Below are 22788 nucleotides of genomic sequence, written 5' to 3'. Positions count from 1 at the left end.
AACGAGAGATGATATCGCAAATAATGAACGAGAAGTCAAATTGTAGCTTGCGATACGTATTCAAGCAGAGAATTCTACGTCGCCGGTCGCCGCGAGTCGCCCGAAGCACTTCCGGTTTCCTCACATTCATGACGCACAGAGTTGCACTTGCAGTCGCAGTCTCTCGTTACCCACACAACGCCAATACAACGCGCCGAGCTTTGAGAAGGTTTGGCATACCCGCGACGCGGGTAGACTCAATGTTCTCTCTGAAGCGAAACGTGACAATACAAAAGTTTTCTTTTATCGGGTCGAGGCGAGGCTTAGTGACACGCTATTTTATCGCCATCCTGCAGGGGATAAAGACAGAGGGCTAAAAATCAATTGCAAAACAAAAAACAAACAATCGAAAAACATGACGCAGGGCAAGGCATTGGCTGGGGGGCCAGGCGCGGCGGGATGGATGCAACAACGCGAGGCGGTGCCCGAATTTCCGCCCCTCCACGATTCAGCAGACTCTGATTCCGACCGAGAAAATGAAAAGCGACCACGCGTCTAAGACTCGTTCGTTTCTATTCCGTTTCTTCCGAGACAGGTATACGCGCGCACGCAATACTAGGCGAGAGAGAGAGATTGTGCGAACGATGCATGTCGAGATGAGCAAGCGAGAAACGAGAACCGCTTCGACACAACCGACATCGGTTTCACAGAACACAAGTTTCACATAGACACATGAAACGAAGAAACACACACGTATACGACACAGTCGTTCGTTAGTGTTCCTAGTGGGTAGCGTTATCGTTTTGGGTCTTCAAGCGACTCTTCTCGTTTGGTTGTGTCATAGGAGAAGGATACGCACGAGAGGATGATTAGAGGATCATCTGATCTGTCGTGTAGGAGACGAGAGTCTACACTCGCACAAGTGGACTACCCAGTTACCTAGCTCCGTTACCTATTATCAACAAATGTATACGTAAACGATTCAGGATGCTTGGAGCATCCGTTGAATCAGAAAGGGAACATCAAAGGTTTCAATTGCATCCTCTTTGCGTATCCTCGACATCCGCGGTTTTGCCTTACCGAACAATTTTAGCGAAACGTTGCCCGGAGCGGAAAGGGCACGCAAGCGATAACAGCGTAGGTCAGTGTGTTCTCCTTACAGCAAAAGTTCTTTTCTCTGAAGACAATAGATCGACGTACACGCGTCTAGCTAGGGAGAGAGCGTACACACAGGATCCGTCACTTGCATTTGTCTGCTACAGACTAACACGTGACACAGCCACCACACTTCCAGGATTCTGCTGGCCGAAGCTGACCGAAAGATAGTTTCGAGTTGTCATGTGGCGATTCACTCGTTTATCGGAGAATGAAGATGAGAAATAACTAAAGGGAGAATGCGCCATCTTAGAAATATCTTTTGGAAATATCGCGAAAGCACCAGCGGGAGGGTGTCTTCGCGATATTCGGCCAACTGTCGAATCGTATACACTCATTCCTCCCTTTGTGCGATTTTATGTTACTGCCTTGTTACTCGTTTCCGTCATGATTGATCCTTCTTATGTAATGCTAGCGAATGTCTCCTATGTTCATTTTCGTTTAAAGCATCGGACCTTCTACTTTCTAAGTTTAGCTTCAAAATCCTATGCGATGATCTATTATGTTATGCGCACCAGAAGGTTCAAACTCTCCAGAAAACCCGTAAGAAAACTGCTTTATATTATTCGTAAAGATAAATCTATGTGTAATGATTAATATAAATTATGAATGAAAATCTAGGTAAGATTGTCAAATGTGTACAATTTTATATTTGTGTGCATAGTAATTATATATTAACAGGACCAGTGTTTTTTTCATGCATATACAGGAGCCGTAGCGAAATTTATCTTGGTATCGTGCAAAGTTCGAACCTATTGGGTCCGTCTTTTTTAATGGAACCCGTCTTGATGATCGCAGGCCAATGTGAAACGCTGCCTGACGCGAGATTGCGTTAGAGAATTGAATTGTGCATGATTGTATCCATGAGCGGGGGTTCGCACGAGACAGCGAGCCCTCGCTCTCCTTCATCCCCCTTTTTTCTTGTAATTATGCTAGACCGAGCACGAAGTTTTATTAAAATTTGTTTCTTTTCACACTCGTTTTTCTGTCTTTGTTGATTTCATCACCCGAAACATTGCACACACGTACATTTACACGCACACAGCGTCGAATCCGAGATTGGCAGCGAGTTTGCAATGGAAAATCGATTGATCATGAGTCTCGGTGACGATTGCAAACGCCCGATAAATCGGATTCGATCCACGAAACACACATGATTGCGCCTGTCTACCCTTAGTTGGCCGTACGTACGTAGGTACATATGTATTGTGTATACGTATACATGTGTATAAAAATATATATTATATATATATATATATTCTATACTTTCGTATCTGTGTAACTCGCACTATACCACGTATGCCGCTCTACGTGGCGAGGAAGAGATCTCTTGTTAAAACGAACCGAGCAGAGGACATGAGGATTGCGTTTTGGAAGAAAGAGATTCCTCGACCGGACGTGCGCGCGCGCGCACGTGCATATGCGGTCGCTGGAAGATAAAGTTTAAAATAAAGTTCTAAATAAAGTCAAGACACTCGGGATAAGTCGAGGCACTGACAAACGCGTTTCGCAGTTATATGGATTCATTTATCACGGAAGTGTTACATCCTTGTACCAGTTCCGCGTGCTATACGATGAGATCGGAATAGTCGCGAGTGTCTCCCGTGTGATGACGATGACAATGATAATGCCTCTTGCAAATCTTCTCGGACAACGTTTTCATGTCACTGTGAATATTCGCGCGCGTACACGGCCGGATGCTGTTTGCTTTCAGGAGCTGTCGCCTTGAAATCCTTAGGGGAAACGCAGGAAGAACTCATACTGACAAACTTTAAGCGAAAGAGAGAAAGAGCGAAAGTGCGAGTGCATGTGTGAGAAATCGAGAGAGAAAGAGTGAGTGAAGAGAAAGAGAAAGAGAGAAAACCAGAAAATGATACGAATAGAGACCGCATTATTATCGCGATTAACGCTCGCGCAATCCGATCACCTCACTATCTGTGATCCGAGGCTCGCCTTTGAACGGCGAGTAATACGAAACTAAAAATCGATATTAAGCTATTAAGGTTTACGTAACGCGTTCGTGTCTGGAGGCACTCGTGTTCTCTCCAATCGGACGGAGTTTATCCATCCAGCGCCTTTCGGACACCGTATCGCCCGCGAAGATCTGTCTCATGCATGCATGTCTTTGAAATAGGAGAAAACTCTCGTGATTTCCATTCGTGTGCAACGCGACTCTCCCCCTTAATTTTCCTTGTTGCGAACGGATTGTGTTAACACGAATTATACGTTTAATATTGATCACGTAAATTCGAGAATGCCATTCCGAGGGGGAGGCTCCTCCTCGCTGACCCCGGAAACCCTTTGAACGTACATCGCGAAGCGAATCATGCTCGTAGCATTGAATTTGCGGATTTGTAAGCTTTTAAAGGCACCGGGGATGCCTTTAAAGGCCATAAATAGCTTGCGAGAGAAAGATCGAGAAAGAGAGGGAGAGCCGATTCGCTCCAGAGCTACGCTCTCCGATGCAATCCTCTCCACCGCGCGAGCCGCTCCGACTTTGACTCCGGATACTCTACTCGACACGAATGCTTCCAGCCATCGACAGCAGTGTTTTCCTCCCTTACCCCTCTCAGCGAACCATCAAGAACGCAAAAGATATATAGCAGACGCGTTGAGAGAGAAGAAAAGGTGCAAGAATGAGAGAACGAGAAAGAGAGAGAGAGAGAGACAGACAGACAGAAGCAATGGTCCTGCGACACAACACTAATGTATACGATTTTTCAACACGAAAATATTATATATTGTAGCTATATATATAGAAGTATATATATAAAAGAGGATAGTATATAGGCAAGCATAATGGCTAAGCGCATCATTGTAATGACGATGGTAATTAGTAAGGCGAAAATTATTATTATTATTACTATTATTAGTTTACTATTGATTATTTTTATTGCCATTTATTATTATGATCATTATTGATATTATCTCATCATCATTCTTATCATCATCATCATTATCATTATTATTATTATTATTAATATTAAAGGCGGTTCTCGCATTGTGATAATCGCACTGTAATTGCATCATTATGACGACGATAAAAAAAGTATCCTTATGGATTTATTAAAGTTTATTACGTCGACTCGACAGACATGCTTTGCTTTTTGTTCTCGAACGTTTCACACCTTGATCGAAGGCACGGTAATCTTTTTTTGTTTTCTTCGCTTGTCGTTCATCGGATTGATTATTGTAACGAATCGCAAACGGCTGATTTAATACCTAGCACGTAGGTGAAAAAAACGAGGCAGAGAACGGATATCCCATTCATTGTATAAACGCAGTCGAGGCGAAGATGAGAGAGTTACGAGTATCCTCCGAACGATTAGGTGGTTAAACTCTGTTGTTAAATAATATGTCGCGAGCGAATCGCTCGGCTAAAGATCGGCTGCCGAATGCAATTTTCATTATCGCCCTCGAGTATCTCAACTTGTCTTCTTCGTTATACGATTTGTAATAGTAAACGCACCGTATTCCATTTACACTTTAAGTACAGAATCCAATAGATCCAGTCATTTAATTAATAATCATGCGACGGGTTTTTGTTTGTGGCTCAATGCAACCCCGGAGGCTACGTATACTTTTTTGCTCTTACAATATGTAGCGATGTTGAAAAAAAAACTCTACCTAACGAAGCGTGTAACTACGCTACTGAATATTACTAAACGTAAAACACGATCATGATTCAGCTGACCTACAAATCAGTTATGATTACTATGTCGGATCGAATCGTGATCGCGATAATTATTACAAGTAGCCGTTTATGCAGCCGCAGGCTAAACAATCTCACGGTAATCGTTTAAAATGACTCGGGCTCGACGGTCATGCTATCTTTAGCCGAATCCTTCGCCGATCGTGCGACCAGTACAAGTGCGTTCCGGCACAGCTAGTATACGAGAAAAGCGCGCCCGAGGCCCGCTGTGAGCGCGCGTTCGGGTGTCCCTTATAGGATTTACCTAACATTTAATAAATGAAACGAGAACAAAATGAAGAGAAAAAAAAAGAAAAAAAACAGAAGAAATACAGATCGATAATACCGACGCGATGTGCGAACGAGCGAGAGAGACACAGAGTGCGTGAGAGGACGAGCGAGTGAGACGAGAGAGAACGCGAGAGAATGACGAGAAAGAAATAACGTTTAAACGTATTTACGGATACGCGGTATAAGATATTATTATATATTTATATCCTTCGCGCTCCACTCTTCTCCCCCCCCCCCTCTGTGCCCCGATCACCCCGTTTTCCTCACTCTTCCTCCATCAATCCTCTCTCCGGTCTCTTCAACTTCCGTTCTTCACGCGATAATGGAAAGGGAATAGCAAAGTATAGAGATAATAAACGCTGAATCGCGAGCGCCGTACGCTCGACGTGCACGCTGATAAAACGCTGATTGTTAAACCGCATTTACGTTTTCTCGCTCTCGGAGTGTCATCGGTGTCACGACGTTAACTGTCGTCGCTTAAAAAGCCACCCTCTTCTTCCCCTCCCTCCCGGTTCCCCTCCGTCTGCCCGACTCGACCAATTTGCCCGATGATCGTGCGCCGCAGAGACGATGATATTTTTGGATTGATTTCTTCGTGTTCCCAAGTACGTGCGCACACGCGCCTCTCTCCTTACATGCCGGAGATGCGCGTCGTCTCATCGCCGATTTCGCATATACACGTACGATGATCTCAGAGTATAACGTCCGTTGCGCGTTGGGAGACGATTGTCGACGTTGTGGCCCGAAAGACGACAGTATACCACAGAAATCATTGTATCGATTCGAAACATTATGATAAACTTAATAAAAGGATCGAAAAATAATGCGTTTCTATTATTGAATCCTCTCTTTCACTCATCCTGCAGTCGTTAAGGGATCATTTCGAGATATGCGAGATTAATCTATTATTCTTTATTATAATATCAATAGTAATATGAGAGTAATCGTAATAGTAATAATATACAGTTTCGTTATTAATATAATCCGTATTTCCCATAAACGTACATCAACTCTGAACTGGAAAGTGCGTGAACGTATATAGTAATATGTTACATCAAAGATGAATCGCCTCGCTTACAAATCGGTCTATACATACATTACAGCTCGATTATAATATTTCTGTTCAACTTTAACACTAATCTTAGAAATTCTTCATTCCTCGTCCGTCATCATTCTCGGTCGTACATATCACTGTTCGAGCTCTCGGGCGGACCAGTTACGCACCAATCGTATATTCATTTTACACTGTGCAATATTGACACCTCGCTGCGGGAAGTTCTCACGAAATCAGGTAATCAGCGACGAACAAGAATGGACAAAATAATGAGGGAGAACAAAATGGAGAAAAGTTGATAGTCGCATTTGCATAATTGCACGTATATGCCTCCGTCCGAATTCTCGATCACATTAATCACGTGCAAGGATCAAAGGCAATGTGCCTACGCAACGTATTGGCACCAGGTTTCACCATCGCGCAGGTTTTCCATCGGAAGTGTGTTATCGGTTAACTGTATAGTAGACGATATTGGTCGTTATTAAACTGCCATTCACCACAAACAGAGCGATCCTGGTTGTTTCTTACATTTCTCGGCGAAAGCAGCGCGCGATGTTCTGTCTTGATATTAAAAACAAGCGAATTCTATATAAACAATTCCAACGTGGTGATAGGACAAGTTTACGAAAGCTACATTTAGAGTATGTACAATTCTTAGACTTAACACACACACATACATGTGTATATATATATATATATAACTTGCATCTCTGCAACGACATTGTTATAATATATAGTTATATATATATATATATATATATATATATAATATATGCACATTTAATTCGTATGTCACAAATGTAAAATGTGTCGTCATAATTTACAAAAATCTATCTAAACCAATCTGTTCTAGTTGTGGTCAATGGCATATAACGGATATATATTTATTTGCTAGAGATTATCTGCTAGATCCTAAATTCCTGTCGAACGTTCTAATCTTACTTGATAGTTTTGCGGAAAATTGTCTTTACGTGCAAAATTGAGTCGAGCCCGCGAACCTTGGAATATTTTCGAAGGAAACTTCCTAGAACCGTATTCGTCGCGAACGAATATAACGATACCTGTTACGATAAGACGAAGCGTACGATGATGATAACTTGAGCCAAGTAAAAAGTGGAACATTTATTCGTGAGGTACTTGCTGCTTATCGAGAACCAGGTACTCATGAATACTTGGTTCGCGATAAAGATATCTTTATAATATAGGGGAAAGCACTGAAACAACCCCGTCTATTTCTTGCTAGGATGCTCTTCGCGCGTTCCTTATAAATTGGCTCTCACAACCTTCCTAAGACTCAAAGTCACTCGCGGAGATAGACACCAACGTACGAATCTTATAAATCTAACACGATTGAATCAGTGGAAACGCGATACAAACGCTCTTCTTCATCACTATTCGCACTTATCCACGTTGAGATGGCAGTTGCGTATTATTGGTGTGTTGATATCGTATCGATAATATATATAGCCCGACATCTAATAACAGTATAATACCTATTGTACATTTTCTCGTTAATGCGATTCTTCCCATCGATAAAATTCTCATATCCCTAACACTTTTTGTTTATCTACCGGCGCTGCGACACGTTTTCTCCTTCCGACATATAAAATCAGACTTGGGATGGCAACACATACCGAGGCCATGTTGCAAAAAATTCTGCGACAGCCGAGCTACAATCAGCGCTACAATCCTCGCTCTCTATCATCATACATCCACGAGACACTCTTCAAAAGATTATTTGATCGTAACTCTGATGAAATTGCATGTTGCAAATAAAAACTTCATCATACACATCGCACTCTTACGCAACTCGAACATGCTGGCTGGCTGGCAGAATTTGAATCTTCGCATGACATCAAATCCGATAACAATACTTACAAGCTAAGCGAATATAATAACGGGAATGCACTCGCGCGATATTTCTTCATAACGATGATCAGCCCGTACGACGCAATTACGCAAAATGCATAGGCAATCATTCGATGGGAATACGCGTCTCTTTAAACGTAACTTTTCAAATAAATTCGTTGCATCGTGTGCACGAAACATTCCGCGGAAATCTAAATCTAAATCAGACAAAAGCACACCTCTTCTATGAAAAAGTAAGCAATGAAAGCTTCTAGCTTCAATCAGCAAAATATACTCAATTTTAATTAGATATAATTAAATATACATTATCATCACATCGCTAAAATTGCCTCCTTCTATCGTATGTGAATCTTATTACGAATATACTATTTCTCTTTAGTGCAATTTCTATTTTCATAAGATAAATATAAGAATAAAACAAACTCTAACAAAATGTAAGGCAAGAATTTATCTGGATAATGTAAAGCGTGTAAAAGACATCGCGAAAGTATTCAAAAGACGTTATAGATGTTTGAGCTATTATCTTTTAAAGTCTTCCAAATTTTTGTGTCATCTAAATATACACGGCCTGTTGAGAAAGACTGTGCTTCGTGTGTGCTAGAGAGTGTGCTATTGTTCACAATTCCATACAAAAACGAAAATTCACAATTAAGGCGCCTGCCAGATAATAAAGAAATCTAATATAAATAACAGATGATCTGTATAAGCAGCCAGAAAAATTATCGTGGAGGATATCTACTAACTGGCATGTTTTTCACCGAACGATCCTTCATGTCACTCGGGTTGAACATCATTGGTCCCTAAAAATCATTCTTGGTTTAATGCAAAATTAATATCTGTGTAGAAAATTAATGTTACATAATAATATACTAGAAACGAAAGTGAGTAGTCTTCTAATCTCCGAGCTTTGAAAATTCCTATCTAAAAATTAATATTTATTTATTAAAAATTAATATTTATTCATATTAGTTGTAATATATGTAAGCAGTGAGGAAGCATAAATTCTTTTTAATTCCTGTATCAATTCTTTTGCATTAGGTATGCAAAATTTGCAATTTATATAGCATGAATATGTACAATATAAAAATTAGAACGATTATACATATTAACGAATATACAAATAATCGTCAAGAAAATGAATAATTCTGAAGAGTGAACTTATTGTACAGAATCGTAAATTTGAACTTGAACCCAACATGTATCCTTCACCATTCACCTTTCCCGTGATTATGCAATTAATGATCTCATGATAGGATAAGGATTGATAGCGATTGATAAGCTTAAGCTAATTATAGTAATAAAAGCAGCGTCGAGCTGTGATAAAAGTTTTACTTGACTCGTAAACAGACTCGTTAGTCCAGAAAAATAGTTATTAGTATAATTCTCTCTAGCATAGAAGTGATTGCAAAAGTAACTTGAAAAGTCACCTCGGAAATGACAGAGTTAATGCTGCATTACCTTGTTCCGCTGAAGGAGCCGTGGATCCCTCATTGTGTAACTCTGCACCTCTCGTGATAACGAGCTGGTCGAGCTCCAGCGAGAGAGCTATATGTCATATACAACACAACAATGTTGTCTCACTAACAAGTTTTCGCCAAGTCGTATTGATTAGCAAGTCTTATCGTGTACTTTTTCGAGTGTAATACCGATTTATGTGATTACACATTGTATGTTGCTTGCGCGCATAGTTTTCACAGCTAAAAAGATAGCGTTCTGATAAATTTATTTAATAAAGCACAAAAGCCATTGTTACGGTATACAGCACAACATGAAAATCAGTATTGCGCAGATTAAATGTGTAATTATGAGTGTAATACTTTATCAAACTAGAAAAGAAACATTTTTTGTGCCTCAATTGCAGTGTAAGTACACAGGTGACTAATACGATATTTACAGAGGATATTGGATTATGCGAAATTACAATTCAAAAGGTATTATTACTATTTCATTATTTCCACATTACACTAATAAGACTAAAAAACATATTGCCGACATGCAGAGCGCATTAAATTTGTATATACTAACCACATAATTAACAATTATGCAACACATTTATTAATGCAATATTAACACGTATCTTTTAAACAAAAAAAAGCTTTTTATACAAAAAGTCTATATTTCTGCAGACAGTGTAAGCGAGTAAGTAAGCATGCGAAATATTAAATAATGATGTGAAATTAATAAAATAAATGTTCTTACTAGCGACAATTATTATTATTTGTCTATACTTCATTCTGCTTCCCCGCCTGCTTGCATAAAGAAACATAAAAGAAAGGTAAGATTAAACACAGGTGAGAAGAGAAAGAATAGTAGCGTAATGGAGATCTAAATAGATATCACTGTTACTAAAGTATAACATAGAAAATGGCGGTGGTGAGATGCACGATAAAGATGCTTCAATACTACTAATAACATCGATCGTTCTCTGAATTGTTCCATTAGTTTAAACGGAAGGAACTTGCACAGTAACTTGTATACACAGTAACACAGTACCTATACACAATAATTATAGATAAAGATATGTTTAAATCAAAAAGTGGGGACAAATAGATATGCAAAATTGGAGGGAAATAAATACGAAGTGCACGAAATGTACATTACGATAATGGTAGAAAGAACGTACAGGAAAATGTATTCAATTATGTTAATATACTACAGTATTCCGGAAACACGCCGAAAGAGAGACTAAGCTGCATTCCAGCAAACTGCAGCCGCAACATAAGGATAACGACGGTACTGCACAACGTGAATCTACCGTAAAGGGATATTACATCTTGTGAATTTATAGTATTAATGTATGTGTAACGTATGCAGCGATAATGTGTGTCCATTCGATGTATCTGTAAAATTACGATAAAATGTATATGGCGAGTCACTTACTGTTTGCGGTGTATTCTCCGCAACACTTCCAGACGGCGGTGTCACTGTCGGAGTCAAGAAGTTCATGGGAGCTGCTGGATCGTTAACTATCACGATAAAAAAAAAATACATTAGTACATAATAAATCGTTCTTCGATGGTTAAACTCGCAATTATATTCTAATTTAATTCTGAAGAAAATTAATGCAGATTATAATAAAAATTGCAAATTTGGAAGCAAAGAGAATTCAAACTCGGGAACTTGATAACTCACTTGGTGCGGGCACGAACAGTTGCGGGGACGAAGTAGCCATCGGCGACAGCGGGGATGTCATGGGGGTGGGCATGTTGGTGGACGATATCGCGTTAGGCTTAGATCCGCCAGGATTCATCACGTCGACGTAATTGGCACGCATACTCCTACCCTTTGGCAGTTTGAACATATTGCTACCAGTACCCGATTTTGGAGTGTCCATCGCCGGTATGTCATCGCCGGTGTGCATGCCCGATGAGAGCGGTTGTGCACTACGGCTATCCGGCATCGCCGGCGCTCGGAAACTCATATCAGAGGTTTTCGGCGGCGGTGCCAGCGTCGCGGCACCGCCGTCGCCGTCCTCGTCCTTGTTCATCCACTTCTTGGCCACCGGGTCCCACACGATCTGTAATGTGACAGATAACAGAGTTGCATAATCGCGCAAACTTTGTTTCACGGGTGATCCCGCAGTCATCTGCGCTCGTGTGCAAGGAAACAGATCTAGCTAATGGAGAATCAGGGGAGTTTAGTAGCAAGTAGTTCGTCAGTAGGTAAGAATCGTGGCAATCCACATAAATCCCGTATTATACTGGCCTGCTCATTGTCCGTCTTACAATGATTGTTGTGTAACCATAAGTAGCATTCTATTACCAAAAGTACCCGCGCGAATCCTTAACGACATAGAACATAAAACCGTCTATCGTATAACTTTTTAATAAGTTGGAAAAGGATGTACGCGGTGTAGTATATGGCAAATTCTTACCGTTGGATTACTATCATCCGGTAATATCATTTGATTTTTCGGTTTTGGTGCGAGTTTACTGAACAATCCACCGAACCAGGAGCCACCGCTATTCGCAGCTTTCTTGTCAGCCATTTTTTCGGTCTTCTTCATTTCCGTTGCTGATTTGGCGTTTGATCTTGGTGTGTCAAGCGCATCCAATTCCTCCAGTGGATCGTACTGCTTGCCCGACGATGGTGCCATGGAGATTGTCGGCTGCACAAGCTGAAATAAAATATACAATTGATTATCGCAAACTTGTTCTAGCAAAGTTCATCACTATTTACTGTAACAATGCGAGTTCGCCTAATAACATGCCGTTTAGTAGTTTTCATCACTCTACATTTAAAACAAAACTTATAGGATATGCGATACTCACAGACGTATTACAGTAAAAAATGAAAAACTTTGCTTACCACATTTATTTTAGACACTATAACACCACTTCGTGACGATACGTTAGATGTTGAAAATGTGCAAGAGCTGATCTACACACGTTGTTATAAACCAGAATGTGTAAGTTTTAAGAAGTTCAAGAAAATGCATCGTGTGACAAAACTTTTATTATGCTAACGCTAACAGTAACAACACGTTTATATACATCCAGTAGTGCTTAAAATATTAGTAAAACTTTGTAAAATTACATAACACCCGTAAATGCGACAAAAAGAAGAATTCTCCTTGCCAATATTGTTCATTTGATCGATCGATTAAATGAATTAATTACTATGTCTGAATATATTTTTCATACCTTTATGCTTTAACATTTGGATTTTTTACGTAGTATACATATATGAATTTAACGATAAAGTATATAATATAAATCTGTTTGGTAACTCTTTACTTTAAATTTATATTTCATTAAACTTTTATACATTGCCACATTAAAAAAAAAAAGTATTTCTCATAGTATGTGGAGAAAAAAACCTAGATGTGTCAATATGAAGCTATAATCGCATCATTATTTCCGCAATTACAAAGATCCTCACAAAGATTATCTTTCAGTCGCATTTTGTAGGAATATCGATATCGTAAGTCAGAGATACATTTCTCTTGGCAGGAGTATCTTCGGTTATGCGACTATCGTTTCTAAATCTAAGCGGTAAATCGATCGGATACGTGCCACCAAATACCAGTGGCTTGTATCTAGATAATTCTGAAACATCATTCTGCCCGGTGCTACTGTCGTACGACCATGCATCCACCGTATCGCAAATAACGTCTTTCCTACGGATGTGCGGGGCTACTCTCATAACTTTCTTTTCCTCAAAGTTACAATATTGTTTCAGAGTTTGTGCTTCGCTGCTAGAAATAACATGGCTCGCCGCTTTGGCCTCGGTAGTTACATTCTGCGCTATAAAAGATTCGAGTTTCAATTTGCTAAATTGAATATCTAAATCTGTGGTTTGCGACGATGCGAGCGTGTCGTAAACTGGCTGGCCCGGAGTCGCTTCCTGGACACCCTCTGACGGACTCTGTTTCTTAATTTTACATTTTAAGAACACCGGTGGTTGCGAACATGGTGGCTTTGAGAGTGTGGAACCTGCGGGTTTCGGTTTTTTTATATTTCTCGGATGAACTCTCTCGTTTTGTAGAATTTTTGGATAGCTCGCAGTCAATTTAGGATACTTGAAACTCTTACAAGAATTTTGATCTTTAGTCTCGAGAATACCGCCTGACAGATCGAAGAACGTAGGCACATTAGGCATATTATCGTTAAATACACTTGATTTCGCGGACACGTTGCGACGTCGTAATGAGCTAACACCGATAGCATCCGGCGATTCTCCGAGATCAAGATCATTATCCGAAATAAGGCCGTAATTACTTACTTCGGGAGTGGGTGTTTTGTCTTCCCTTTCCGCCTGTCGATGTGCAAGCATCAAGAAACAGGTGAAAAATGTTAATTGTGGTGTTTCCAAGATAAAATGATGATACGTGAAGTTACGAATATAGATTGAGAATATGTATAATGTATATGTATGTATAATATAATCTTTTTTTAATTATGTCGTAGGCAAAGTATGTGAAAAGACGAAACTGGCATAACTTCGATAAGATAAAACATCTCTAGCTGCATTGTCTGAACGTGAAAATGTATATGTATGGAAAACATGTGATAACAAATCAAACTTTTGGAATTAAAAAATCCTTGCGAGAGAGAGAGAGAGACGCATTTTAATGTACCTTATTGTTCCAATTGTCTTGCTGCTGCGAGTTGTCGATCTCAGTTTGGTTAGTCAAGTCCGGCATGGTCTCGTTTCTGCTGTAGTTGCCCTGATAATACGGCTGCTGGTTCCAGTAATCCCGCGGCTGCGGCTGCTGATATTGAACAGACTCGTCTATGCCTGCTCTCATGTACTGCGCATTCGGATCATACACGTCCTGAATGTTCGTAGGCAAAGACAGCGGCTGCCAATCCGACTGTATTTCGCCCGTGTTCACCTCCATCATCGATGTAGGCCCATCGCCATACTCCGGCTGAGCAGCGCCCCATTGCTGCGACGTTAGCGGCACCGACAACGCTTGTTGTTGCTGTTGCTGCTGGTGTTTCATCTCATGAATTTCCTGATTTTCCATGCGGGAATCGACGCGAGAACTGTACGTCTCGTCTCCGACGTCTTCATCCTGCAACAGAATTCTATTTATTATACGCTGCACTAAGATACAGTCGGTGTATCTCGCTGTTGAGCAATCAGGCATCAATTACCTGTTTCCCGACTATCTCTGCCAACTTGTCGAGCCAGGTTAACGTCGCAGTGTCCTCGACGGCATCCTTGAAAACCGGATCGTAGTACTTAATTCGATCGCCCAGCACGTAAATCGCTCTGGCGAAAGACCCTTTGTACTTCGACGGATCGTTCGCTACGTTCGTCGCGATTTGTTCAACGTACAGCAGAGCTTTCTCTATCAACCCAGAGTCCACCATTTTCACGGTCAGATCGAACTTGAACGTCTGAAGATCCACCAGTGTGAAGCTCGGGTCGCTGAGATTCCGAGCGTACTCGTAGATCTCCGTTAGCATCACGGCTTCCATCGTGAGGAACTCCGAGTACGGCTTGTTATGATTCGCGCCGATCAGCACGAGTTTAACTCCATTACTGCCGTAGGCCCCGAAGTCAATTTGCGCGAGGATGTAGCAGAAGTGCGCCGCGTGGACGTCTCCCCGCGCGAATAGCGTGTCGCCGAGAGTAGTTATCGATCGGCGATTAACTTCTGGATTGCTCGAAGTGTTGGAGATAATCATAGCTAAGTGAGGTCGCCAATCATCCCAACGTGGATCCGCAACACACTGTAGAAAAAGGAAACACGTTATACAGCCGAAACAATGCAAGCAATCTCATTGCAAGAGGAAAATACAATTCTTACTGTAACTATGGCGGGTACACGGCCAGAATGCAGCTGGTACAGGGTCTGTAACGGATCGTGCGGTGGTAGACTGTTCGCGAAACGGGTCATTACGGAAGCGTGCGTGCGTTTATCCAGTTTACTAGCCAAGAAGAGCGCGTGGCCCCACAATCCTTCGTTCATCGCATATTCTGCAAGAAGATAAAAGAATTTAATTGACTTCCGTAACGTTAAACAATTCGCAAAGAGGACAAAAGTCCATCCAGTATATACTTCTTACGTACCTAATGCCTCTTGAACTCGCCCGTAGAGTAACGTGTCCCTGAATTCGTCCGTTATTTGCTCCGTGGTCTTCCGCTGCTTGGTTTCGATTTTATCGGAGAGCGTGGAAATATCCTGGGTACTCCCGCTGCCGCCCGTTGCCCCGGATCGCTGGGATATCTGCGACTCTCTGCGCCCGGCTTCTTGAGACCTGAGTTTACTCACGTCGTAGGGATGAGCGTCCTTGTTGCGCAGTAACAGCGCGGCGATGTCGACGCCGACGACGTTCTGGGCAAATGAAGAATAAGATTGATCCGCTTGAACGATACTAACTCCCCCTGAACGCCTTTAAGAATTTATTTTAAGAAAAATACACACCCCGTTTTGTTGAATCAGCATAATCATCAGTTCGTACAGCAGGACGTACGAAGCACGATCGATCATTTCTTCGTTCACTGCCTTCTTAATTTTGTTTTCGCAGTACTCTATGATGGTCTTCTTGTGCGTTACCCCGCTGTGATAAGAACCATGGTTATGTATATTATCTTTATACTGTCTTGATCTTTTTATATTCTTTCTATATCTGCACTTACTTAATTAGAGGTCCTGGATATAATCGCAAATCGCGCGTGACGGAATCGTGCGAAAGTAAGTTATCTACACGGAGAATGTCCACTTTGGCCCTTTCGCCGTCAGCTGGATAGCTCGGATGGACGTGAATCAAGGATCCAATGGAGAAGCATCCTGTGGATAAATTTTGTAAATTGAGGTAGAGACATGAGGCATTAATAAGCATGCCGTATAGATTATAAACTGTACCATATGCATGAGACGTTGAGAATTTAGTCGGTGTTAATCGAGCGGAAGCAATTGTTGAATCTTCCAACAGTGACATGTCTCCCAATGTCCGTTTATCGCCCGTGGTCCTAAATCGTACAATTTTTAGCATTAGCATTGAAAGATTATAAGATATAAACGCAACATAAATCAATACATTAACTATGACAAATATTAAAGAATCGCAGAGTCATATACAAAATAAGCGCTCCCGTCTAAAAAATTTATAAGCACGCTTAACGAGTTTAATATAAACAAAATTATAAGCACACAATCCTATATATTTTACTAAAAATGTAATGTAAATTGTACTACTGCAGCATTGTTGCATCAAACGATTTTCATAAAATGAACGCTCAATAACAACTGATCTTGAATCAATTCATACGCGCAGTCTACGTATGCTACGTATCTGGCCAACTATATATGAAATTTTAAATAAGATACTGGGAAGGTAAAAACTGATGCTCTTCGACGGACGTAAAGTCTTGAACCGAGAGAGGAACCCTCCTCGGTCTCACCTATTACAATTACGACAAGCCGTACTGCGCTCCCGCAGATTGCCGGCCCACCCGGGATATCCGAAACGTGGAACATACAGTATCTTGTCTGGTGAGCGAAAACATGCACTTGGGATTGGAAAACATCTGACATATAACGAACGTTATGAGATTCGTGTCGAGGTGAGAAAAGATGAAGAGTATTTTCAGAAGCGCTAACTTTTCTTAGATCGCTCGTTTCTGAAAGGAGATATTAGAATGTACCTGTCGTCGCAAGAACTACGGCCGGAATGAACACTGGCTCTATCCTCCGGATAATTGCTAACGCCTCTAGCGATCTGTTGTTGATGTTGGTTGGCGTAATATTTGTGATACCACTCGGAATAAGCAGCAGGATTTGTCCGACGTAGATTTTCAAGGTACGCGTAATAATTGTTACCGTAATGAGCACTGTAGTCGTATCCACTGTATCCACCTGCACGATCAAATATATATTTATTTTAGAAAATTATATATATATAATTTTTTTATTTTATATTATAATACATACCATTATATCCATAATAGGAATCCCTTGCGCGTATGTAATATTCGCGGTCCCTATCATTGTAGGAAGATCTACTCGAGGGCCTGGAACTAAAAAAAATATATATATAATATTATATAATAATATAGTAATATTATATAAAATGTTTTCAATACAAATATAGTACTACTATTACTGCTGGATAAATATTGGCAAAGTTTTGGCTTGTGATTAATTGCATATCTATACCTTCTGCCATAAGGATCATCGTAGTAGTCTCTTCTGTATGGATCTCTGTCATAATCGTCGTATCTTCGAGATCGTCTGTCGTCTCTTCTTCTCTCGCGGTCCATATAATCTCTCTCCCTGGGATCTCTAGGGTCCCTAGAATATCGTGGATCGTAGTCTCTCGCGTCCCTACGACGTGGATCATCTCTTCTGCGATCATCCGGTCGTCTTCTGCCATCTCTTTCATCCAAATCCTCCTTTCCTCTGACCCTTCTGTCTAGATCGTCCCTAGCGTGCCGATCCAAGTCGTCGCGACTGTGATGTTTGCGATCGTCGTCTCGATACGGCATGTCCCGTCGCTCAAATTCGTCGCGCGCATTGTACTGACGATCGGTATCTCGCCGACGATCATAATAGTAATCATCGTCGTACTCGCGATCGCGATCGTAGTACGCGTTCTTCCGGTCGTACTCGTATCGTCGACGATCGGTACTGCTCTCCCGGCGTCTCTCCCTGCTCTCGTCCCGACTGTTGCGCGACCCCTCGTCGTCCTCGTCCTCGTAAGAATTCCGGCGATTCGACGAACCGGAAACGCCTTGGCTGTCACTCTCCAGGGACGCGCCCACTGCTTCCTCACGCTTACTTCGTGTATCGCTGCTTGGATCTTGCATCGCCGGTGGGATGTCCGGTAGAGAGCCTGTAACTACTCTCCCACCGGTCGTTCTGTCGTCCACCAATTGCGTGACGTCGTTGGAAGACGCACCACCGGGTATCTGCCTAAGATCCGCGTCGGTCTGCGGCACCGTTTCCTCAGGCTCGTTGCCTCTGCCGAGTACTTCGCGAGTCTCGCTCGGCTCCAGTATTATTTGAGACTGCAGCTGATACCTCTCCTCGCCGGACGGATCGTTCCGTGATTGTTGCGGTGGGAGGGAGCGTTCTCTGCCCGACGGATCATTCCGTCGTTCCAAGGTATCCGAGTCGCTTCGTAGCAACAGAGGAACGTTCCTCTCTTGCCCCGGGAGAACGTCGCGACGCTCTACTCTGTCGGGTATGTTCCTGACTTGCATGCTTTGTTCTTGACCCGACGGATCGTTCCTTCTGGGATCAGGCAGACGTTGTCCGGCTTGCATGTGAGTCTCCTGACCTGTAGGATCATTTCTACGTGGATCTATGGAGCTCGACTGTCCCGGCACTTCGCGCAGGAAGGGAATATCATTAGGCACTTCGTCGTTCTCGTCATCTTGGCTGGGCGGTGTCGGCTCATGCTCCTGATGCGAGTCCGTCAACTCGCCGGTCTCGAGGAACGTGTTTCTGTCATTCGATGCGAACTCGTAGTTGTCCGGCATCTGTTCCGTTTGCAGAGGTGGGTGAGGTCGCTGTTGTACCTGCTGCTGCATCGACGGCACCTCAACGTTGTTCGCTTCCTCTCTGAAGTCGCGGACGTTCATCTCCTTAGGACTCGCGCTGGGCTTGGGATCGTTGTCCAGCGTTTCCTTGTTTATGGAATCGCGTGAGCCATAAATGTCGCGCTCCTTCAATGTCGCCGCGGGTGCGATCACCTCGACGTTCACGAAGTCGGACGTTTGCTGGATATTCTCGTAATTTTCAACGTTCTGCTCAGCGCCCCACTGCTTGGCAGGCGGACGCGCGGGATCCTTCAAGTACCAAGAGTTCTCCAACGAAGTGGGCAGCGCGCTTTGATTGTACCACTGATCGTAACCGCTTTGCGAGGCGTTCTCTGTTATTTTAACAGCACCACTTTGATATGTATTCGGTATCGGGTGGTCCTGATTGACAATTGGCTGACTGTCGGCGCAGTGAGAGTTCTCCACACTGCTTGGCACGTAATCCACAGGTAGCACGGGTATATTGTCGGGCAGAGGATTGCCTCGGACGTCCGCAACATTGAAACTAGATGAATGTTGAGCTCTTCCCTCCGCAGAGCTCGAATGTACCTCTAACGACTCACCCGAATGATCCACGTACTTACTTGATTTGTTTCCAAGATTAAGCTGGCCGAAATTGTTGGACAACTCTTCCGCTGTCGCGGGAGCGAAAACGTGATCATCGTTTTCGCCAACGAGAATAGTCTTCGAAATATTATTCCTCGGTACGTCAGCAGCTATCGCGTTCGAATTGTTAGGATCTCCAATCGGTGGCCTGACGTCGTTCGATCTCGCGTGGCTGATCGGATCGTACGATGGGATGCTCGCTTGTTTCTCACTTTCTTGCTGTTCATTGTTGTTGGGCGTATGTACAGTATTTTCTACAGGTGTAGGCGCAGGTGTAGCCGCAGTCGCAGGTGGCATGGCATAGTGGAACGACGTCGCGTGCTGATTCGTTTGCCACTCGTTCGCAGCGAACCTCGCACCCTGCGTACTATCCTGCGGCGCGTTTTCTTTGCAGGAATTGTCCACTTGCATCCATTGATTCGCGTCGTTCTGCACGTTCGAGTGTCTCCAGTCGTGCGGAGCACTGTTATTGCTCTGCGACTGCGACCAGGAGTTAATCGTGTCGTCCACGTTACTCGTTTGTACTAGGTGCGCCGTTTGATGATGGGACATCATGCTCTCACGGTTTTGATTATGCCACTGGCTCGACACGATATCAGACCTACCACCAGTTTCGTTGACGGCCTGGTGCCCATTAGTGGTCCAGTTCATGGAATGTTCCTTGTTGACTGCGTCGGCGGGCGTATTATACATCTGCTGCGGTTGCGCAGGCTGACTGTTACTCCTATTGTCGACGTGCTGCTGCACCTCCTTCAAAGTGTTTTGATCCTGCCAGTGTCCTGTCAGCACCGTGTCGCTGTGATTCTGCCAGTTGTTCTGCGACGCCTGCAGATTCACCGTGTCATCTTTATTCCAGTTGTAATTATTTTGCGAGCCGACCGGTGGCGGCAGATGCGTTGGCGGCTGGCCTTTCTGCGGCACAAGTCGCTGCTGCACCGGATACGCAATATTCTGATGCTCACTCGGCCACTGAACGTGCTCATAACCAGGTTTGGGCGAGGCATGTCCAGGTGGTATCGGATACTGCTGGTTTTTATAATTCGCATAGGGAGGAGCGAGGGAGTCCGTGTAATTTTGAGTAGCTTGACGAGCAGATTCTGGCCTAGGAGTATCTCTGTCCGATACAGAGTTCTGATTAAGTACATCGGACATGTTGCCGTTAAGATTTTTATAATAATGGTCTTGCATAGGACCGGATATCAGCTGCCCCTGATTTTGATAAGAGGGTAAATAATGTTGCTGTTGCTGCGACTGCTGCTGCTGCTGTTGGGTATCTGATTGCTGATCCACATTCCAGTCCCACGGGTCTTTCCACGCATTGCTCGTGTGTTTTGATTGATTCATGACGGACTGCTGAGTGGTATCAGTAGGTGCAACATCTGATTGAGGCCTCGTCATAGGCATCCACATATTTTGATTATGCATTCCATACGCAGCTGAATGATCCACCCGAGGTCTGGTGGGTCTAGCTCGATATGGATTCTAAAAGCGTCATCATAATTAGTTTGTCTGGATCACTTGATTGCATAATTTGAGATAATCAGATATGTACTCACACTCATACTGCCTGCAGGACAGCACGTCTAATGTACAACAATCTTTTGGATCTGTAAGTTACAAAATAGAAAGTTACACGCATGCAGAAGTTTAACGTACCACCATTAAGAAGTCTACGGAGATAAGGAATGCGATAAAATATTTCTAAATAATTTATTATACATTCAACAACGTCCCACGCAACTTTCATGTTTTATACATACGCGATTAGCGATCAACACTACACGGACGTTTGTTCGCTCAATCACCAAATTTCCACGGACGTTGTTGACAAACAGGAGTCTGCATTGCACTTGAAAAAGAATTTTTAAGGCACTAAATGTTTAATCAGCTGGATCTGACTCGCGCGCTCTGACAATCTCGGGAAGTGCTCGTCACTGTGACGCCGACGACGGCCTTTTAACGTATACACGGATGTGAATTATAAAATGGGTCATTAGCCGCGGGTCTTGCACGATGCGGGAAGACATTTTTCGCACGCTTTTCGCAACGAACATACGTTCGCGCGTAACTGTGACCACGCCAAGCGCGTGAAGGATAAAAAGGCGGTACGTTCTCCTGGTACGCGTGATAAGCTTAGCATAGAGATTTCAGCGAGAGCGCCTTCGCCGTGATAATAACAAGGTTGCCCCCGTGTATGTACGTATCGAAGGCGCTCGCGATAACGAAAGCACGATTTAAACGTAATTATATAACGGTAGACGTGGGAGAGCTCTTCCCTGATGATCGTAGACTGTCCGGGAAACGCAGGAGAACGCAGCAACCGCGAGAGCTGAACGCTACCAGCTGTGAAAGTCGGATGACGATGGCTCGACGCGACGAAGGCCGAAGTTGTGCAAGTTCACTTACCTAAGCTATCGTCGTTCGCTCTGCCGTCTCCACGCGTTTGGTATACGCATTATTGTTCTCCACTAGCCGCTCCTGGTGCTTTCGTTTCGGGACACGGCCGAACGAGCGTCGTCGTCTTCGTCGTCTTCGTCCTCGTCCTCGTCGTCGTCGTCGCCGTCGTTGTCGTGGTTGATGGCCGCGCACAATCTCACGAGTACGCGGACATTTCACGCGAGCGCGAGCGAGACGGCCAATCAGCCAGACAGGGACGAACGGTTAAGCGCGTCACGAATTTTTTCTTCCCCCCGAGCCGACTTTCCACGCGAGCGGAACCGTAGACGCGTAACGCGCGGACGCGAGCCTCGCAAACGTCAAAGCGTTAAAAGTCGAGCCTGCGCGGAGCGACCGCGAGGTGGCACGGCAGTCGCGGCGAATGGCCGCGCGGCGCGTTTCAACGTGGTGCGGACACGTCGCGCGCGCAAAATGCGAATCGTCACGTGCCGCGAAGCGTTGCGTGCGACACTCGGATCCTGCGGCACACGGTAACGCAATAGTTTCGGCGGACCGGTAATTCTTCGTCTTGACTGCTCGAATCGTGCGCGGAAAGCCGGCGCGAGATCGCCGCGGATCGGGAACGTTTCCCGCCACGAGCAACGCGTTCGTGGAACGTATGCGCGAGTAAACGCACCTTTCGAATGCGTCTACCGTCCCCGTTACCGCACCGGAATGTAACGGACAATTAATAATCTGTCGACGAACG

The 22788-nt window shown here is 43.5% G+C and overlaps 2 protein-coding genes across 14 annotated transcripts in view; one reads left to right on the top strand and one right to left on the bottom strand.

Moving 5' to 3' along the window:
- Nucleotides 1–5938, top strand: part of LOC105281864 (homeobox protein extradenticle) — a 46752-nt gene extending 40814 nt beyond the window's left edge. Inside the window, exon 8 of one of the 3 annotated variants that reach the window (XM_011343423.3) lies at nt 2849–5938. In XM_011343423.3, coding sequence (XP_011341725.1) covers nt 2849–2863 — 15 coding nt within the window. In that variant the 3' untranslated portion in view covers nt 2864–5938. Of the gene's footprint in view, nt 1–335 lie in introns of all 3 variants that reach the window. The other 2 variants (XM_026970055.1, XM_026970054.1) reach the window with 2 other exon arrangements.
- On the bottom strand, nt 5327–22423 carry LOC113562050. Of its 11 annotated transcripts, XM_026970040.1 has the most exons (19): nt 22050–22423; nt 21404–21492; nt 21200–21250; nt 17653–21125; nt 17428–17513; nt 17142–17352; nt 16360–16466; nt 16134–16284; nt 15919–16054; nt 15564–15828; nt 15301–15470; nt 14642–15223; nt 14119–14559; nt 13764–13796; nt 11914–12156; nt 11172–11556; nt 10920–11005; nt 9498–9584; nt 5327–8839 (listed from the first exon to the last, which is right to left on the bottom strand). In XM_026970040.1, exons 3-19 carry the CDS (start codon nt 21203–21205, stop codon nt 8759–8761), a joined length of 6543 nt encoding a protein of 2180 aa, XP_026825841.1. In that variant the 5' UTR covers nt 21206–21250; nt 21404–21492; nt 22050–22423; the 3' UTR covers nt 5327–8758. The 11 variants fall into 11 exon arrangements, with proteins under 11 accessions (XP_026825841.1, XP_026825840.1, XP_026825844.1 ...); XM_026970039.1 differs by lacking the exon at nt 21404–21492; XM_026970046.1 differs by lacking the exons at nt 5327–8839; nt 21404–21492 and adding an exon at nt 10239–10288 and having other exon boundaries at nt 8856–9736.
- Nucleotides 22424–22788: the final 365 nt, after the last annotated feature.

Source organism: Ooceraea biroi, chromosome 6, assembly GCF_003672135.1.
Source record: "Ooceraea biroi isolate clonal line C1 chromosome 6, Obir_v5.4, whole genome shotgun sequence".
Classification (NCBI taxonomy): Eukaryota; Metazoa; Arthropoda; class Insecta; order Hymenoptera; family Formicidae; genus Ooceraea; species Ooceraea biroi.
This window is presented reverse-complemented; position numbering and strand designations above follow the sequence as displayed.

What these genes read in the sequence shown, in the direction of transcription:
- LOC113562050 (XM_026970040.1), bottom strand. An exon ending in CTCAACGTCTCATGCATATG is followed by an intron (nt 16,285 to 16,359) that starts GTACAGTTTATA and finishes ATTTATCCACAG; the next exon opens with GATGCTTCTCCATTGGATCC. An exon ending in GCGAGTTCAAGAGGCATTAG is followed by an intron (nt 15,471 to 15,563) that starts GTACGTAAGAAG and finishes ATCTTCTTGCAG; the next exon opens with AATATGCGATGAACGAAGGA.